This window comes from Mus musculus, chromosome 2 (genome assembly GCF_000001635.26).
Source record: "Mus musculus strain C57BL/6J chromosome 2, GRCm38.p6 C57BL/6J".
Classification (NCBI taxonomy): domain Eukaryota; kingdom Metazoa; phylum Chordata; class Mammalia; order Rodentia; family Muridae; genus Mus; species Mus musculus.
The window spans coordinates 111,170,334-111,187,734 of record NC_000068.7 but is presented as its reverse complement, the minus strand read 5'-3'; the positions used below and the strand labels follow the sequence as shown (position 1 = coordinate 111,187,734).

At 39.6% G+C, this 17,401-nt stretch overlaps 1 protein-coding gene and 1 pseudogene across 1 annotated transcript in view; one reads left to right on the top strand and one right to left on the bottom strand.

Moving 5' to 3' along the window:
* A26c3 (ANKRD26-like family C, member 3) overlaps positions 1-17,401 on the top strand; it is a 179,194-nt gene that overhangs the window by 41,869 nt on the left and 119,924 nt on the right. Inside the window, exons 18-20 of the mRNA NM_001378593.1 lie at positions 15,717-15,745; positions 15,839-15,911; positions 17,383-17,401. The exon at positions 17,383-17,401 is cut by the window's right edge and continues 49 nt beyond it. Of these exons, the coding sequence (NP_001365522.1) occupies positions 15,717-15,745; positions 15,839-15,911; positions 17,383-17,401 (121 nt within the window). The remainder of the gene's footprint in view (positions 1-15,716; positions 15,746-15,838; positions 15,912-17,382) is intronic.
* Gm13961 (predicted gene 13961) lies at positions 132-5,253 on the bottom strand (annotated as a pseudogene).

Sequence of the window (17,401 nt, the reverse complement as noted above, 5' to 3'; positions counted from 1 at the left end):
CCTTGGAAAACATCTACTTTGGTCCGAATTTTTAGATAATTGGGTGAAAACAAAACCATTTTGATTCAGCCAAGAATTTTAATAAATTTATTGTTCCTAAGATGTAGACACTTAAAAGGTAAGTGCAGTCCACCAATGAAGTGTATTGTTATGTTGACTTTTGAAAACAACAAAAACAAACAAACAAACAAACAAAAACAAAAAACAAAACAAAAAAAAAAAAAAAAAAAAAACAAAAAACCAACGATGGCCAGATGTTTTTAGGGTAGTTTATCAGCACTGGAGGACAAATCAAAAATGGTATGAGATGTAGAGATTTCTTCTGTGGCTATACTTCCTTATTCCATGACACAGCTTTCATTCTGTAAAACTTTGTCCCCAAAGGAACTTTAAATCTGTTTTGTGCCTTTTTGGCTTGACAGTACTCCTTTTCCATTACTTTCCCAAGGACCCAGGGTCTTCTAGATGCACCTGAAGCTGGTTTGAGATCCAGGGCAGGAAGAGACTCTGAATTCAGAAAATACAAAGTAGGACTAACAGTAAACAATACATAGTTGTCATGCCGCTCATCTGGGATGATGAGAACCAAATCTCTCACCTGAAAATCTCTAATGGCTATTTTTTCAGAATGCCTTGAACAGACTGAGGACAAACTCTGAGACATGAGTCTTTGATTTAACCGCTGTTTTCTTCTTCTTTCAACTGCAATGTCCGTTCTAGGAGCATGATCCTCTGCTTCTCTTCAGATAACATGCTTTCTTGGACAGACATCATGCTTGTCTCCATTGCTGAATCCGTTCTTCCTTCATCTGCCTTCTCCATGACTGATCTCTCTGGCTCACCTGGGAGCTCAGGTGCACACGCACTATAAAGCTCTGGGGCTGCAGCCACAGGTGCTGAGGAAAGAAAACTGCTAGTGCGGAGTTTGCTCACTTCCTCTTCAAGCTGCTTCCTCTCTTCAAGCAAAGGAGCTCGATCCTCAGAGAGCAACTCTATCAAATCTTTATCCCGCTCTTGCTGCTGCATTGTACTTTTTAGCTTATCACTAAAGATCATTTATTATGTTTTCTTTCCTCATTTTCTCTCGTTAAGACTGTGTTAAAGTTGGTCTGATACTCAGCAATCAAAGAGGTTCTGACATTTTGCATTTTTTCATTCTTTCTTTTCTCTTGTTCTTCAAGTTGTTCCAGAAACTTAGCTTTTTCTTCTTGAAGTTCCTCTTGAAGTTCCGCAGCTAAGCTTGAAGAATCTTCTCTGGCTGACTCAAAGGCAGGACTTTTGGCTATTTGTTTCTCAAGATGTTTAACTTTTTCTAATAACTCTTTCTCAACAAGTTCTCTCTCCAATTTAAATTCATCTAGTGCAGTTTGAACCGCTTTGTTTTTTTCAAAATTAAGCTCCTGAATTAACTGTTCTTTGTCTTGCTCGTGGTTCATGACCAATCTCTCCTTGACTTTCTCAAGGTTCTGCATAAGTGCTTCATACTTCTCTTCTTGTTGGGTTATTTTTTCTTCTTTTTGTTTTTCAAGAGCACTCAATTCTGAGTTCAATTTAGTCTGCAATTCAACTATTTGTTCTTTCAGTTTTTTGTTTTTTTTTTGTTTTTTCTATTTCAAACACTCAGTGATGCAAAGATGTAACATTGTCTAATTCAGCCTTGAGTATATTAGATTCTTCTTCATGTCTACTGATTAACTCGAAATGCACTGATCTTTTTCAGTTGTCATTAAAGCTCTTAACTGACAAACCCACCTGGTACCTCTCATTAGTATCATGATTTTTTTTGGTTTAGTTTACTTATTTCTGTTCTTAAATTTTCGGTCTCTTGTTCAAGTAAAGACTTCAGCATTTCCTTCTGCTGTGTTCTGCTCTCCTCCAACAAGATCTTTATCTCATCTGTATCTGCTTCCTTTAGTGCAAGTTCAACCTCTAACTTATATCTCATGTTTGACAAGTCAGAAACTTTGAGTTTCAACTCCTGCAGCTGTTGCTCTTTTTCCTGAATAGTTGAGGCATGAGATTCTAGCACCTGGTCAATTCTTTGCTGATTTTCTTTTTTTTTTAAATTTCTCCAAAGACACATTGTGGTTTGTCAAACTCCTGGGTGTGCCTGATGTGCAGTGTGTTCTCTAATTCCTTCAGGTGATTTTGTTCTAAGCACTGAAATTCAGCTCTCAATGACTCTATTTTTTCATCATGCAGCTTTTTCAGGTCTTCTAACACCATCTCTCATGACTGCTTCAGTTCTTTAATTTCACAATTTTGAGTATGCCTTATATTTTCCATCTCTAACAACTTCTGATCCTTTTCTTGCTGCACACAGACAATAGCATCCTTTTCATGTTTAGCTGAAGTGAATTCATTGTCTTTATTTTGCGAAGCCTCTACAAGGGATACTAAATCTTCTTTCAATTTTAAAATTTTATTTACATTTTCTTCACTGTCTTTTGCTAGAGCATCAAGTTTACATTCATACTCAATTTTTAAAGATTGGAGTTCTTGCTGATGCTTTTCCTTTAGTGCTATTTCTAGAGAACATTTTACTTTTTCAACAATATTTCTTATTTCTACAGCTGTGCATTTTAAACAATTTGCTAAGTCACACTGTTCTTTTTGTACAAATGTTCTGAAATGGCACAGATCATCCTTGATGGTTTGTATACTGCTTTGAGAGTCTTGCGCAGCAGCTCTGCATTTCTCCAGCTGGACCTGTAGAGTAGCCCGATCCCCAAAGCACTTGTTTCCACGTGTACTTGTATCTTGCATACACCTACTATCTATTGCATTGATGACTGAAGAGTAAAGTGACTCCACCATCATTTCTGGACTTTGTGGATCACTTATAGGGTTTGAAGACGATAAATTCTCTTCTATCACAAACTCATTCACAGCAGCCATAAAGTCAGACTCGGGGATTTCTGCTAATGAATCCAAGTCTATAGAAGCTTGGTGAACAGTTTGTTCTGTGTTTGGATGAGAAATGGTTTCAAAATCAAATGTATGAGCATCGATAATATCTGGAGATAATTCTTCTAAGGGACACACTGCTGGACATTAGGTATCCAGAACAGTTAGTGGAGGAGTTTTTGGTGAGGCAGTAGCTGTAATACCTGTTGTACTTTCTATTCTTGGAGAAGCAGCTGACTGCGGGGATGCCCGACTTGTGGATACCTTTTGTTCATTCAGGAGATGTGTAATAGTCTGTGACATTTCATCCAAACTTTGTGCTGCTTTTACCAAATTATGTAGGGCAAGTACATGCTGGTGTAGAGGTTCAAAGTCACAAAGTAAGGGGACCCTGAGGAATGGCTGCACTTCTGAAGGACAAAATGATTGAAGAAACTGTAAATCTTTTAATGATATATCTCGAAGTTCACAGTCAAATTTTCGAGGCTTCTGAGTACAAAATGAGGAAGGCCAGGAGTCCAGTCCTTTAAACAGATGATTTCTTAAAAAGGACTTCCTGAATAATTTCCCAAAGTATTCCCTTTTTGACTTTTCAGCTTCATATAATTGTTTTCCATCTTTGACTAAAGCACCAGCCCACTCTCTGTAGTGTTTAACGAACATTTTTCTCCTTACAACCTCAACAACAGCTAGGCAATACATCTGAGGAACTGTACTAAGAGCCTCAACAATTCTCTTTCTTAAAGCTCTATCACAAGGTGGAGCAGTGCCTGCAGGTTTTCTGCATCTTGATCCTCATGAAGCATCACAAAACAACACCAACTTCAGTCTGACATGAAGATTGTTTGCTAGCTCTTGTTTGGCAGTGGTACACTTCTGTTTAATATCCAACAGTTTTCTGTGGTTTTGTAACATAATCATTAGTTGATTTTCATGACTCAGACACAAATCAGGTAACACGGATGCATCCTTCAAGTTTTCAGCTCTCATCTGATTAGCTAAAAATCCCTGAGCAAGCTCTTTCTGTTCATTTACCAGCCGGCTACAGCTAGCAGTCATCTGCTCCAAGGCATATAGCCGATCTTCAAGCCCTTTAATGGCTTTCATATTCTGATCATCAAGTTTAGCAATAGTTTGATGGCATTCTAACATAAATGGTTGAATAATCTTTGGGTCAAGCCTGCTCATAGAATCAAAGCACTTCCTGACCAGAGATTCCACATCATTAGGTCTATCTTGAGCATTTATCCAGTCTGTCTAATTTAATCCAGAAACATTAAAAAAAAAAAAAAAGGCAGATCACTGTCTTTAGCATCTACTGAAGCTTCTTCTTGCCGGACAGTACTTTGACAAGATTCCTTGAGTTCTTTGCCACGTTCAGTATCGGTGGGATCTGGAGCTACATGCTCCATTGACTTGTGAAGTGAGGTTAATAAGGATGTGTTCGTTGTTCTAGGCATATCAGGAGAGAGCACCAGTTCAGTAGATCTTTTCGTCTCCGCTTTCTCTGAGCCTTCGTGTTCATTCAAAGAATCCGGTCTTCCCAAACATTCCCTGTAACTATGTCTGGTTAGGCACTCCAATAGTGGAATCTTGGCCATTACTGAAACAGCAGTTCCTAAATGAGTAAGTTTTAACCTGATGTCTTCTATGGATTGAAGATAATCAGAATAAATACTTTCAAACTTGAAAAGAAGTTTTTGGTATGAATTTGAGCAGTCCTCCAGATTGGCCATGATTGCAGCCCAGCCTTGGTGCTGAAGATGTTCATCATGGACAAGCCCTTCACAGAAAGAGCAGAGCTTCTTGGAAACATCATATATTTCCACTGCAAGCTGTGTCCTTGAAGCAACAGTGTGGAAAACTGCAGCCATCATAAGACTCTTCAACTTTTATTTCCATGTCATTTTCTGTTGAAAAGGTAGTTTTAGGAATAGCAGGTGCACGGTCACATAAGATCATTTCTTTGTTAAAAAGAAAAATTGAATTTGTGTCCGTCCCAGAGCTGTAAGTACACACTCTTTGATCTGCAGCTATGCATTCTTCTCCATTGACCACTAGAACCTGGTGCTGAATAGCAATCTTGTATTTGCTTTGAATGACATGCTTAAGATCAGCCACAGTTTGCACAGTTAGCTCAGTGTCAAATGTCAGCGTGGTTCCAGTGTTAACCAGAAACACATATAACTTCATGATGATCTTTCTGGAATCTGATACCTCACCCTCCATTGTTGATCCGCCAGATACTATGAAGAGAACTACTACTATTCTTAAAAGATTACAAGTGTCTTATCTGCGCTTGCTTGATATTGTCAACTGAGTGGCATTACTGGTGAAACTCAGTGACTCTAGGTTCCTCCCATCTGGGCACTCCGGCCCTGGCCCAAACCCTCTCTGGTTTCCCGAGCCCAACACTCCAGTGCACTGAGCCCTGGAGAAAGAGGCCACGATTCAGGCCTCAGGTGAGCACCAGCGTCCTACCGCTCCCGCGATCCTGTCAGCAGCCAGCGGGCCTCACAGGACTGGCACAGTGACCCTCCCAGCTGGCACCACCAGACACTCCAGCTAACCCTTCAGGCGCTGAGCGGCCAGGCCAAGCCCGCCACCAGATGGGAGCAGGGGCAGCACTGCAATTACATTTCACTACTGAAAAATAATTATATACTTGTTTGACATATGGCTCCTATGATATAATTTTATTTTTTAATTATTTTTATTTTTTGAGATTATAAACCATCATCTATCTCTACCTTCCATTTTTCCCTTTAAGCCTTCTGATGTTTACCCCCTTAATCGTTTTCAAATTTATAGCCCATTTTTATTAATTGTTGAAGCATGTAGATGTATACAATCTGCTTTGTCTGTATAATGTAACAGAATCATGGATATTGGAAGAGAAGATAAAACCACTACTTTACTAAACCAGCACATAACAGTATTCTTTAAAATGTCTAAACTAACTCAAAGACAAAAACCACATGATTATCTCCTTATATGCGGAGAAAGCATTTGACAAAATCCAACACCCATTCATGATAAAAGACTTGGAAAGATCAGGAATTCAAGGCCCATACCTAAACATGATAAAAGCAATCTACAGCAAACCATTAGCCAACATCAAAGTAAATGGGGAGAAGCTGGAAGCAATCCCACTAAAATCAGGGACTAGACAAGGCTGCCCACTTTCTCCATACCTAGTCAACATTGTAATTGAAGTCCTAGCCATAGCAATTCAACAACAAAAGGAGATCAAGGGGATACAAATTGGAAAGGAAGAAGACAAAATATCACTTTTTGCAGATGATATGATAGCATATATAAGTGACCCTAAAAATTCCACCAGAGAACTCCTAAACCTGACAAACAGCTTCAATGAAGTAACTGGATTTAAAATTAACTCAAACAAGTCAATGGCCTTTCTGTACACAAAGGATAAACAGGCTGAGAAAGAAATTAGGGAAACAACACCCTTCTCAATAGTCACAAATAATATAAAATACCTTGGCATGACTCTAACTAAAGAAGTGAAAGATCTGTGTGATAAGAACTTCAAGTCTCTGAAGAAAGAAATTAAAGAAGATCTCAGAAGATGGAAAGATCTCCCATGCTCATGGATTGGCAGGATAAACATTGTAAAAATGGCTATCTTGCCAAAAGCAATCTACAGATTCAAATCAATCCCCATCAAAATTCCAACTCAATTCTTCAATGAATTAGAAAGGGCAATCTGCAAATTCATCTGGAATTACAAAAAACCTAGGATAGCGAAAAATCTTCTCAAGGATATAAAAACCTCTGGTGGAATCACCATGCCTGACCTAAAGCTGTACTACAGAGCAATTGTGATAAAAACTGCATGGTACTGGTATAGGGACAGACAAGTAGACCAATGGAATAGAATTGAAGACCCAGAAATGAACCCACACACCTATGGTCGCTTGATCTTTGACAAGGGAGCAAAAACCATCCAGTGGAAAAAAGACAGCATTTTCAACAAATGGTGCTGGCACAACTGGCAGTTATCATGTAGAAGAATGAGAATTGATCCATCCCTATCTCCTTGTACTAAGGTCAAATCTAAGTGGATTAAGGAACTCCACATAAAACCAGAGACACTGAAACTTATAGAGAAGAAAATAGGGAAAAGCCTCGAAGATATGGGTACAGGGGAAAAATTCCTGAATGGAACAGCAATGGCTTGTGCTCTAAGATCGAGAATTGACAAATGGGTCCTCATAAAATTGCAAAGCTGAGACAGCCGGCCACCTTCCTGGTGAGAGCACGGGGGTCTGCCAGGCCTGAGAGGTTTGTGGCACAGGCGCCGGCGGGAGCCTTCTTGGCTCCGGGACTCCGCGGAGGGCAGGCTGCACGGGTGACCGTGTGGAATACAGAGTGCCAGCCGTTTCTGGGACGGGCGAGAGTCGCAGAGCTTCTGGGCGGCACCATCTTCAGCTCCAGACAGCCGGCCACCTTCCTGGTGAGAGCACGGGGGTCTGCCCGGCCTGAGAGGTTTGTGGCACAGGCGCCGGCGGGAGCCTTCTTGGCTCCGGGACTCCGCGGAGGGCAGGCTGCACGGGTGACCATGTGGAATACAGAGTGCCAGCCGTTTCTGGGACGGGCAAGAGTCGCAGAGCTTCTGGGCGGCGCCATCTTCAGCTCCAGACAACCAGCCACCTTCCCGGCAAGAGCCACAGAGCTTCTGAGGCAGCGCCATCCTCAGCTCCAGACGGCCGGCCTCCTTCCGGACAAGAGCCACAGAGCTTCTCAGGCGGCGACATCTTCGACTCCAGACAACTGGCCACCTTCCTGGCCAAAGCAACACAGCTTCTGGGAAAGATCCTGTTTTGGGCCTTCACCTTCAGCCAGAAGGAGGTCCAAACACCAGATAACTATACACCTTCCCTGAAAGAGGAGAGCTTGCCTACAGAGACTGCTCTGACCACTGAAACTCAGAGAAGAGAGCTTGTCTCCCACGCCTGCTGATAGAGGGTAACAAAATCAACAGAGGAATAATCTCTTAACAAAGACAACTATAACAACTAACTCCAGAGATTGCCAGATGGCGAAAGGTAAACGTAAGAATCCTACTAACAGAAGCCAGGACCACTCACCATCATCAGAACCCAGAACGCCCACTTCGCCCAATCCAGGACACCCTAACACACCTGAAAAGGTAGACCTGGATTTAAAAGCATATCTCATGATGATGGTAGAGGACATAAAGAAGGAATTCAATAACTCACTTAAAGAAATACAGGAGAACACTGCTAAAGAGTTACAAGTCCTTAAAGAAAAACAGGAAAACACTGCTAAAGAGTTACAAGTCCTTAAAGAAAAACAGGAAAACACAACCAAACAGGTAGAAGTCCTTATAGAAAAACAGGAAAACACATCCAAACAGGTGATGGAAATGAACAAAACCATACTAGACCTAAAAAGGGAAGTAGACACAATAAAGAAAACCCAAAGTGAGGCGACGCTGGAGATAGAAACCCTAGGAAAGAAATCTGGAACCATAGATGCCAGCATCAGCAACAGAATACAAGAGATGGAAGAGAGAATCTCAGGTGCAGAAGACTCCATAGAGAACATCGGCACAACAATCAAAGAAAATGGAAAATGCAAAAAGATCCTAACTCAAAACATCCAGGAAATCCAGGACACAATGAGAAGACCAAACCTACGGATAATAGGAGTGGATGAGAATGAAGATTTTCAACTCAAAGGACCAGCAAACATCTTCAACAAAATTATTGAAGAAAACTTCCCAAATCTAAAGAAAGAGATGCCCATGAACATACAAGAAGCCTACAGAACTCCAAATAGACTGGACCAGAAAAGAAATTCCTCCCGACACATAATAATCAGAACACCAAATGCACTAAATAAAGATAGAATACTAAAAGCAGTAAGGGAAAAAGGTCAAGTAACATATAAAAGCAAGCCTATCAGAATTACACCAGATTTTTCACCAGAGACTATGAAAGCCAGAAGAGCCTGGACAGATGTTATACAGACACTAAGAGAACACAAATGCCAGCCCAGGCTACTATACCCAGCCAAACTCTCAATTACCATAGATGGAGAAACCAAAGTATTCCACGACAAAACTAAATTCACCCATTATCTCTCCACGAATCCAGCCCTTCAAAGGATAATAACAGAAAAAAACCAATACAAGGACGGGAACCACGCCCTAGAAAAAACAAGAAGATAATCCCTCAACAAACCTAAAAGAAGACAGCCACAAGAACAGAATGCCAACTTTAACAACAAAAATAACAGGAAGCAACAATTACCTTTCCTTAATATCTCTTAATATCAATGGACTCAATTCCCCAATAAAAAGACATAGACTAACAGACTGGCTACACAAACAGGACCCAACATTCTGCTGCTTACAGGAAACCCATCTCAGGGAAAAAGACAGACACTACCTCAGAGTGAAAGGCTGGAAAACAATTTTCCAAGCAAATGGTCTGAAGAAACAGGCTGGAGTAGCCATTCTAATATCGGATAAAATCGACTTCCAACCCAAAGTTATCAAAAAAGACAAGGAGGGACACTTCATACTCATCAAAGGTAAAATCCTCCAAGAGGAACTCTCAATTCTGAATATCTACGCTCCAAATGCAAGGGCAGCCACATTCATTAAAGACACTTTAGTAAAGCTCAAAGCACACATTGCACCTCACACAATAATAGTGGGAGACCTCAACACACCACTTTCATCAATGGACAGATCGTGGAAACAGAAACTAAACAGGGACACAGTGAAACTAACAGAAGTTATGAAACAAATGGACCTGACAGATATCTACAGAACATTTTATCCTAAAACAAAAGGATATACCTTCTTCTCAGCACCTCACGGGACCTTCTCCAAAATTGACCATATAATTGGTCACAAAATAGGCCTCAACAGATACAAAAATATTGAAATTGTCCCATGTATCCTATCAGACCACCATGGCCTAAGACTGATCTTCAATAACAACATTAAGAATGGAAAGCCAACATTCACGTGGAAACTGAACAACACTCTTCTCAATGATACCTTGGTCAAGGAAGGAATAAAGAAAGAAATTAAAGACTTTTTAGAGTTTAATGAAAATGAAGCCACAACGTACCCAAACCTTTGGGACACAATGAAAGCATTTCTAAGAGGGAAACTCATAGCTCTGAGTACCTCCAAGAAGAAACGGGAGAGAGCACATACTAGCAGCTTGACAACACATCTAAAAGCTCTAGAAAAAAAGGAAGCAAATTCACCCAAGAGGAGTAGACGGCAGGAAATAATCAAACTCAGGGGTGAAATTAACCAAGTGGAAACAAGAAGAACTATTCAAAGAATTAACCAAACGAGGAGTTGGTTCTTTGAGAAAATCAACAAGATAGATAAGCCCTTAGCTAGACTCACTAGAGGGCAAAGGGACAAAATCCTAATCAACAAAATCAGAAATGAAAAGGGAGACATAACAACAGATCCTGAAGAAATCCAAAACACCATCAGATCCTTCTACAAAAGCTTATACTCAACAAAACTGGAAAACCTGGACGAAATGGACAAATTTCTGGACAGATACCAGGTACCAAAGTTGAATCAGGATCAAGTTGAACTTCTAAACAGTCCCATATCCCCTAAAGAAATAGAAGCAGTTATTAATAGTCTCCCAGCCAAAAAAAGCCCAGGACCAGATGGGTTTAGTGCAGAGTTCTATCAGACCTTCAAAGAAGATCTAATTCCAGTTCTGCACAAACTATTTCACAAGATAGAAGTAGAAGGTACTCTACCCAACTCATTTTATGAAGCCACTATTACTCTGATACCTAAACCACAGAAAGATCCAACAAAGATAGAGAACTTCAGACCAATTTCTCTTATGAATATCGATGCAAAAATCCTTAATAAAATTCTCGCTAACCGAATCCAAGAACACATTAAAGAAATCATCCATCCTGACCAAGTAGGTTTTATTCCAGGGATGCAGGGATGGTTTAATATACGAAAATCCATCAATGTAATCCATTATATAAACAAACTCAAAGACAAAAACCACATGATCATCTCGTTAGATGCAGAAAAAGCATTTGACAAGATCCAACACCCATTCATGATAAAAGTTTTGGAAAGATCAGGAATTCAAGGCCCATACCTAAACATAATAAAAGCAATCTACAGCAAACCAGTAGCCAACATCAAAGTAAATGGAGAGAAGCTGGAAGCAATCCCACTAAAATCAGGGACTAGACAAGGTTGCCCACTTTCTCCCTACCTTTTCAACATAGTACTTGAAGTATTAGCCAGAGCAATTCGACAACAAAAGGAGATCAAGGGGATACAAATTGGAAAAGAGGAAGTCAAAATATCACTTTTTGCAGATGATATGATAGTATATATAAGTGACCCTAAAAATTCCACCAGAGAACTCCTAAACCTGATAAACAGCTTTGGTGAAGTAGCTTGATATAAAATTAACTCAAACAAGTCAATGGCCTTTCTCTACACAAAGAATAAACAGGCTGAGAAAGAAATTAGGGAAACAACACCCTTCTCAATAGTCACAAATAATATAAAATATCTCCGCGTGACTCTAACTAAGGAAGTAAAAGATCTGTATGATAAAAACTTCAAGTCTCTGAAGAAATTAAAGAAGATCTCAGAAGATGGAAAGATCTCCCATGCTCATGGATTGGCAGGATCAACATTGTAAAAATGGCTATCTTGCCAAAAGCAATCTACAGATTCAATGCAATCCCCATCAAAATTCCAACTCAATTCTTCAACGAATTAGAAGGAGCAATTTGCAAATTCATCTGGAATAACAAAAAACCTAGGATAGCAAAAACTCTTCTCAAGGATAAAAGAACCTCTGGTGGAATCACCATGCCTGACCTAAGCTTTACTACAGAGCAATTGTGGTAAAAACTGCATGGTACTGGTATAGAGACAGACAAGTAGACCAATGGAATAGAATTGAAGACCCAGAAATGAACCCACACACCTATGGTCACTTGATCTTCGACAAGGGAGCTAAAACCATCCAGTGGAAGAAAGACAGCATTTTCAACAATTGGTGCTGGCACAACTGGTTGTTATCATGTAGAAGAATGCAAATCGATCCATACTTATCTCCTTGTACTAAGGACAAATCTAAGTGGATCAAGGAACTTCACATAAAACCAGAGACACTGAAACTTATAGAGGAGAAAGTGGGGAAAAGCCTTGAAGATATGTGTACAGGGGAAAAATTCCTGAACAGAACAGCAATGGCTTGCTCTGTAAGATCGAGAATTGACAAATGGGACCTAATGAAACTCCAAAGTTTCTGCAAGGCAAAAGACACCGTCAATAAGACAAAAAGACCACCAACAGATTGGGAAAGGATCTTTACCTATCCTAAATCAGGTAGGGGACTAATATCCAACATATATAAAGAACTCAAAAAGGTGGACTTCAGAAAATCAAATAACCCCATTAAAAATGGGGCTCAGAACTGAACAAAGAATTCTCACCTGAGGAATACCGAATGGCAGAGAAGCACCTGAAAAAATGCTCAACATCCTTAATCATCAGGGAAATGCAAATCAAAACAACCCTGAGATTCCACCTCACACCAGTCAGAATGGCTAAGATCAAAAATTCAGGTGACAGCAGATGCTGGCGTGGATGTGGAGAAAGAGGAACACTCCTCCATTGTTGGTGGGATTGCAGGCTTGTACAACCACTATGGAAATCAGTCTGGCGGTTCCTCAGAAAACTGGATATAGTACTACCGGAGGATCCAGCAATACCTCTCCTGGGCATATATCCAGAAGATGCCCCAACTGGTAAGAAGGACACATGCTCCACTATGTTCATAGCAGCCTTATTTATAATAGCCAGAAGCTGGAAGGAACCCAGATGCCCCTCAACAGAGGAATGGATACAGAAAATGTGGTACATCTACACAATGGAGTACTACTCAGCTATTAAAAAGAATGAATTTATGAAATTCCTAGCCAAATGGATGGACCTGGAGGGCATCATCCTGAGTGAGGTAACACGTTCACAAAGGAACTCACACAATATGTACTCACTGATAAGTGGATATTAGCCCAAAACCTAAGATACCCAAGATATAAGATACAATTTCCTAAACACATGAAACTCAAGAAAAATGAAGACTGAAGTGTGAACACTATGCCCCTCCTTAGAAGTGGGAACAAAACACCCTTGGAAGGAGTTACAGAGACAAAGTTTGGAGCTGAGATAAAAGGATGGACCATGTAGACACTAGCATATCCGGGGATCCATCCCATAATTAGCTTCTAAATGCTGACACCATTGCATACACTAGCAAGATTATGCTGAAAGGACCCTGATATAGCTGTCTCTTGTCAGAGTATGCCTGGGCCTAGCAAACATAGAAGTGGATGCTCACATTCGGCTATTGGATGGATCACATGGCCCCCAATGAAGGAGCTAGAGAAAGTACCAAAGAAGCTAAAGGGATCTGCAACCCTATAGGTGGAACAACATTATGAACTAACCAGTACCCCGGAGCTCTTGACTCTAGCTGCATATGCATCAAAAGATGGCCTAGTCGGCCATCACTGGAAAGAGAGGCCCATTGGACACGCAAACTTTATATGCCCCAGTACAGGGGAACGCCAGGGCCATAAAAGGGGAGTGGGTGGGTAGGGGAGAGGGGGTGGGTGGCTATGGGGGACTTTTGGTATAGCATTGCAAATGTAAATGAGCGAAATACCTAATAAAAAATGGAAAAAAAATAAAATAAAAATAAAAAAAAAGAACTACCAACCCAAAAAAAAAAAAAAAATTGCAAAGCTTCTGTAAGGCAAAAGACACCATCAATAAGACAAAAAGGCCACCAACAGATTGGGAAAGGATCTTTACCTATCCTAAATCAGATAGGCGACTAATATCCAATATATATAAAGAACTGAAGAAGGTAGACTCCAGAAAATCATATAACCCCATTAAAAACTGGAGCTCAGAGCTAAATAAAGAATTCTCACCTGAGGAATACCAAATGGCCCAGAAGCACCTGAAAAAAATGTTCAGCATCCTTAATCATCAGTGAAATGCAAATCAAAACAACCCTGAGATTCCACCTCACACCAGTCAGAATGGCTAAGATCAAAAATTCAGGTGACAGCAGATGCTGGCAAGTATGTGGAAAAAGAGGAACACTCCTCCATTGTTGGTGGGTTTGCAAGCTTGTACAACCACTCTGGAAATCAGTCGGGTGGTTCCTCAGAAAATTGGACATAGTACTACTGGAGGATCCCGCAATACCTCTCCTGGGCATATATCCAGAAGATGTCCCAACCGGTAAGAAGGACACATGCTCCACTATGTTCATAGCAGCCTTATTTATAATAGCCAGAAGCTGGAAAGAACCCAGATGCTCCTCAACAGAGGAATGGATACAGAAAATGTGGTACATTTACACAATGGAGTACTACTCAGCTATTTAAAAGAACGAATTTATGAAATTCCTAGGCAAATGGATGGACCTGGAGGGCATCATCCTGAGTGAGGTAACCCAATCGCAAAGGAACTCACACAATATGTACTCACTGATAAGTGGCTATTAGCCCAGAAACTTAGAATACCCAAGATACAAGATACAATTTGCGAAACACATGAAACTCAAGAAGAACGAAGACCAAAGTGGGGACACTTTGCCCCTTCTTAGAATTGGGAATAAAACACCCATGGAAGGAGTTACAGAGACAAAGTTTGAAGCTGAGACGAAAGGATAGACCATCTAGAGACTGCCATATCCGGGGATCCCTCCCATAATCAGCTTCCAAACGCTGACACCATTGCTTACATTAGCAAGATTTTGCTGAAAGCACCTAGACATAGCTGTCTCTTGTGAGACTATGCTGGGGCCTAGCAAACACAGAAGTGGATGCTCACAGTCAGCTATTGGATGGATCACAGCGCCCCCAATGGAGGAGCTAGAGAAAGTAACCATGGAGCTAAAGGGATCTGCAACCCTATAGGTAGAACAACAATATGAACTAACCAGCACTCCCTGGAGCTCGTGTCTCTAGCTGCATATGTATCAGAAGATGGCCTAGTTGGCCATCAGTGGAAAGAGAGGCCTGTTGGTAGTGCAAACTTTATATGCCTCAGTACAGGGGAACGCCAGGGCCAAGGATTGGGAGTGGGTGGGTGGGGGAGTGGGTGGGTGGGGGAGTGGGTGGGTGGGTGGGGGAGTGGGTGGGTGGGGGAGTGGGTGGGGGATTGTGTGGGGGACTTTTGCGATAACATTGGAAATGTAAATGATATAAATACCTAATTAAGAAAAAGTGAAAAAAAAAGAATAAAAAATGTCTTAACTAAAAGGAGATATATCATGATAAATAGCCAGGATAGTAGAACTAATTTGAATGGGAAACAGTTTTTTTTTTTTTTTTTTTGAGTCCTTCCATTAACATTACACTGCTTTTGAAGCACTAGTTTATTAATATCCAATATTCCTCTCAAATAATCTATTTTACTAATGAAAGTCCATTATGCATTTTGTTTTATATGAGATCAATATATTTTATCATGCCAATGGATAAAAAAGTTAGCTACAAATTTAACTAAATCCATGTTTTAATTTATGTTTTTTTCACATTGTTTCTCAATCAGAAACAAAAATTTCTAAGTATAACATGGAAACTAAAATTCTCCAAACTTATGGTAATCGCTAAAAAAAGTGACCTATATAATTCAGTTTCATTTTAACTATGCCTGAATGATGCTTTTCATCTTCATATACAAGATTGTCTGTTTGTCTTTTTAGAATCTGCAAAGAAATATCCATACCTGAAGGTAATAACTTCTAAATACTTCATTAGGATGATAAACCATACTTCTATAGATTATGTAACAATTGTTAATTTTTTTCTTTTTAAATCCACTCAGATAGCCAATGAAATGAATGACCTCAGTCCAAATACATATTCGGAAAGCAAGGATGAAGAAACATTAACCTCAGGTATTCTCAAATGTCATTTATTCAGCAAAGAAGGACTTGAAATTATTTGAAATATGCACAGAGTTCTAAATTATAATTTCCTGAGATCTGATCCAGGGTATTTGAACTGAATATTCCAAATGCTAACCTTGGCACAGAAAATATGGCGATACTCACAGTCTTTGGACAATCAACATTACTTGTTCATTTCCACATTTTTATTGGAGAGAACATATGTTATTAGAAGAGTTTGTTATGTTTCCATAAGACAGACAGACAGGGTCCCAGCCTGGTGGGAGCTGTGAGGAAAATTCATGTCCCAGCAACAGAGACAACTCCATGGTGGAGTCTAAAGAAAATCAGAAAGCCTCTTACATTTAGAACTACCTATATTCATCCCAAGTGGTAACAGACTGATTTTTAAAATATCAGTATACAAACTGCTAGGTTATCCTATAATCTGACTCCTGTCCATCCTTGTATTTGCAGCTGCTCTTCTTCTACCCATCCCTGTATTAGTATTACAGTTCTAAGGATGTTATCACCATCTCCTTGTTATTAGACCAACATATACCAACACTATTTACATTGCATCCTTTCTAGATCTTGTGTAACATGGACTTGCCAATTTTTTTTCTAAGTAAGCCTAAATCATTCATTAACTGTGTTAATTCTGACACAAGGTCAAGAATATACACCCCTTACTCTTGATTTGACCTCATTAAAATCCAGGGCCAACACATAGCAGGCACATGATAAATAATTATTTACTTTAATATAAAATAATTGCTTGTGCAAATATATTCAAGATTGTCAATTGAATACAGCAAGAAAAAGCACATAAAAGATAGCTTATAATTGAAATAGCAATGATTCAGATTAAAAGTGAACAAACACTAAACTAATAAACAGGAAAATAAATATTGTTATGGAGGGAAACAGAATTATAATAAAAAACAACCTCCCCTTGAACAGTGAGTTGAAGTAGAATGACTTGAACTTATTAAAATCTTGAACACTAGCTTTTCAACTTTAACTAACATAGTATTTCCAAAATGAGGTATACGACCTTTACAGCACTAGTTGGATGAGAAAAATGCCTAGCTTGTTTGGAAGTGTCATTCCAGAAAGATAGAAAATACTGTCCAATCTGAGTGTATTTGAGTGCATATATTTACATATTTCTTTAAAAGGCACGTACTTATGCTTAGTGGAATGATATGCTCAATTGTTTATAAAGTGTGTACATTTCTTGAGCATGGGCACTCTACTCTCTCTCTCTAAGTAATGCGATGTAGATCTTCATAAAAGGCATTTAATTCTAGTTTCAAGAATTAGACAAACAAGGTTTAACCACATTTGAAACTTTTGATTAGAGTATAAAATGCCCATTTGCATTAGCATCAATATTTTACAGTTTCTATGTATGGAATAAAATCTATATTAGCTATCTCCTGCACTGTATTAATTACATATATGGTTTTGTCATCAGAACTAACTATATCATCTAC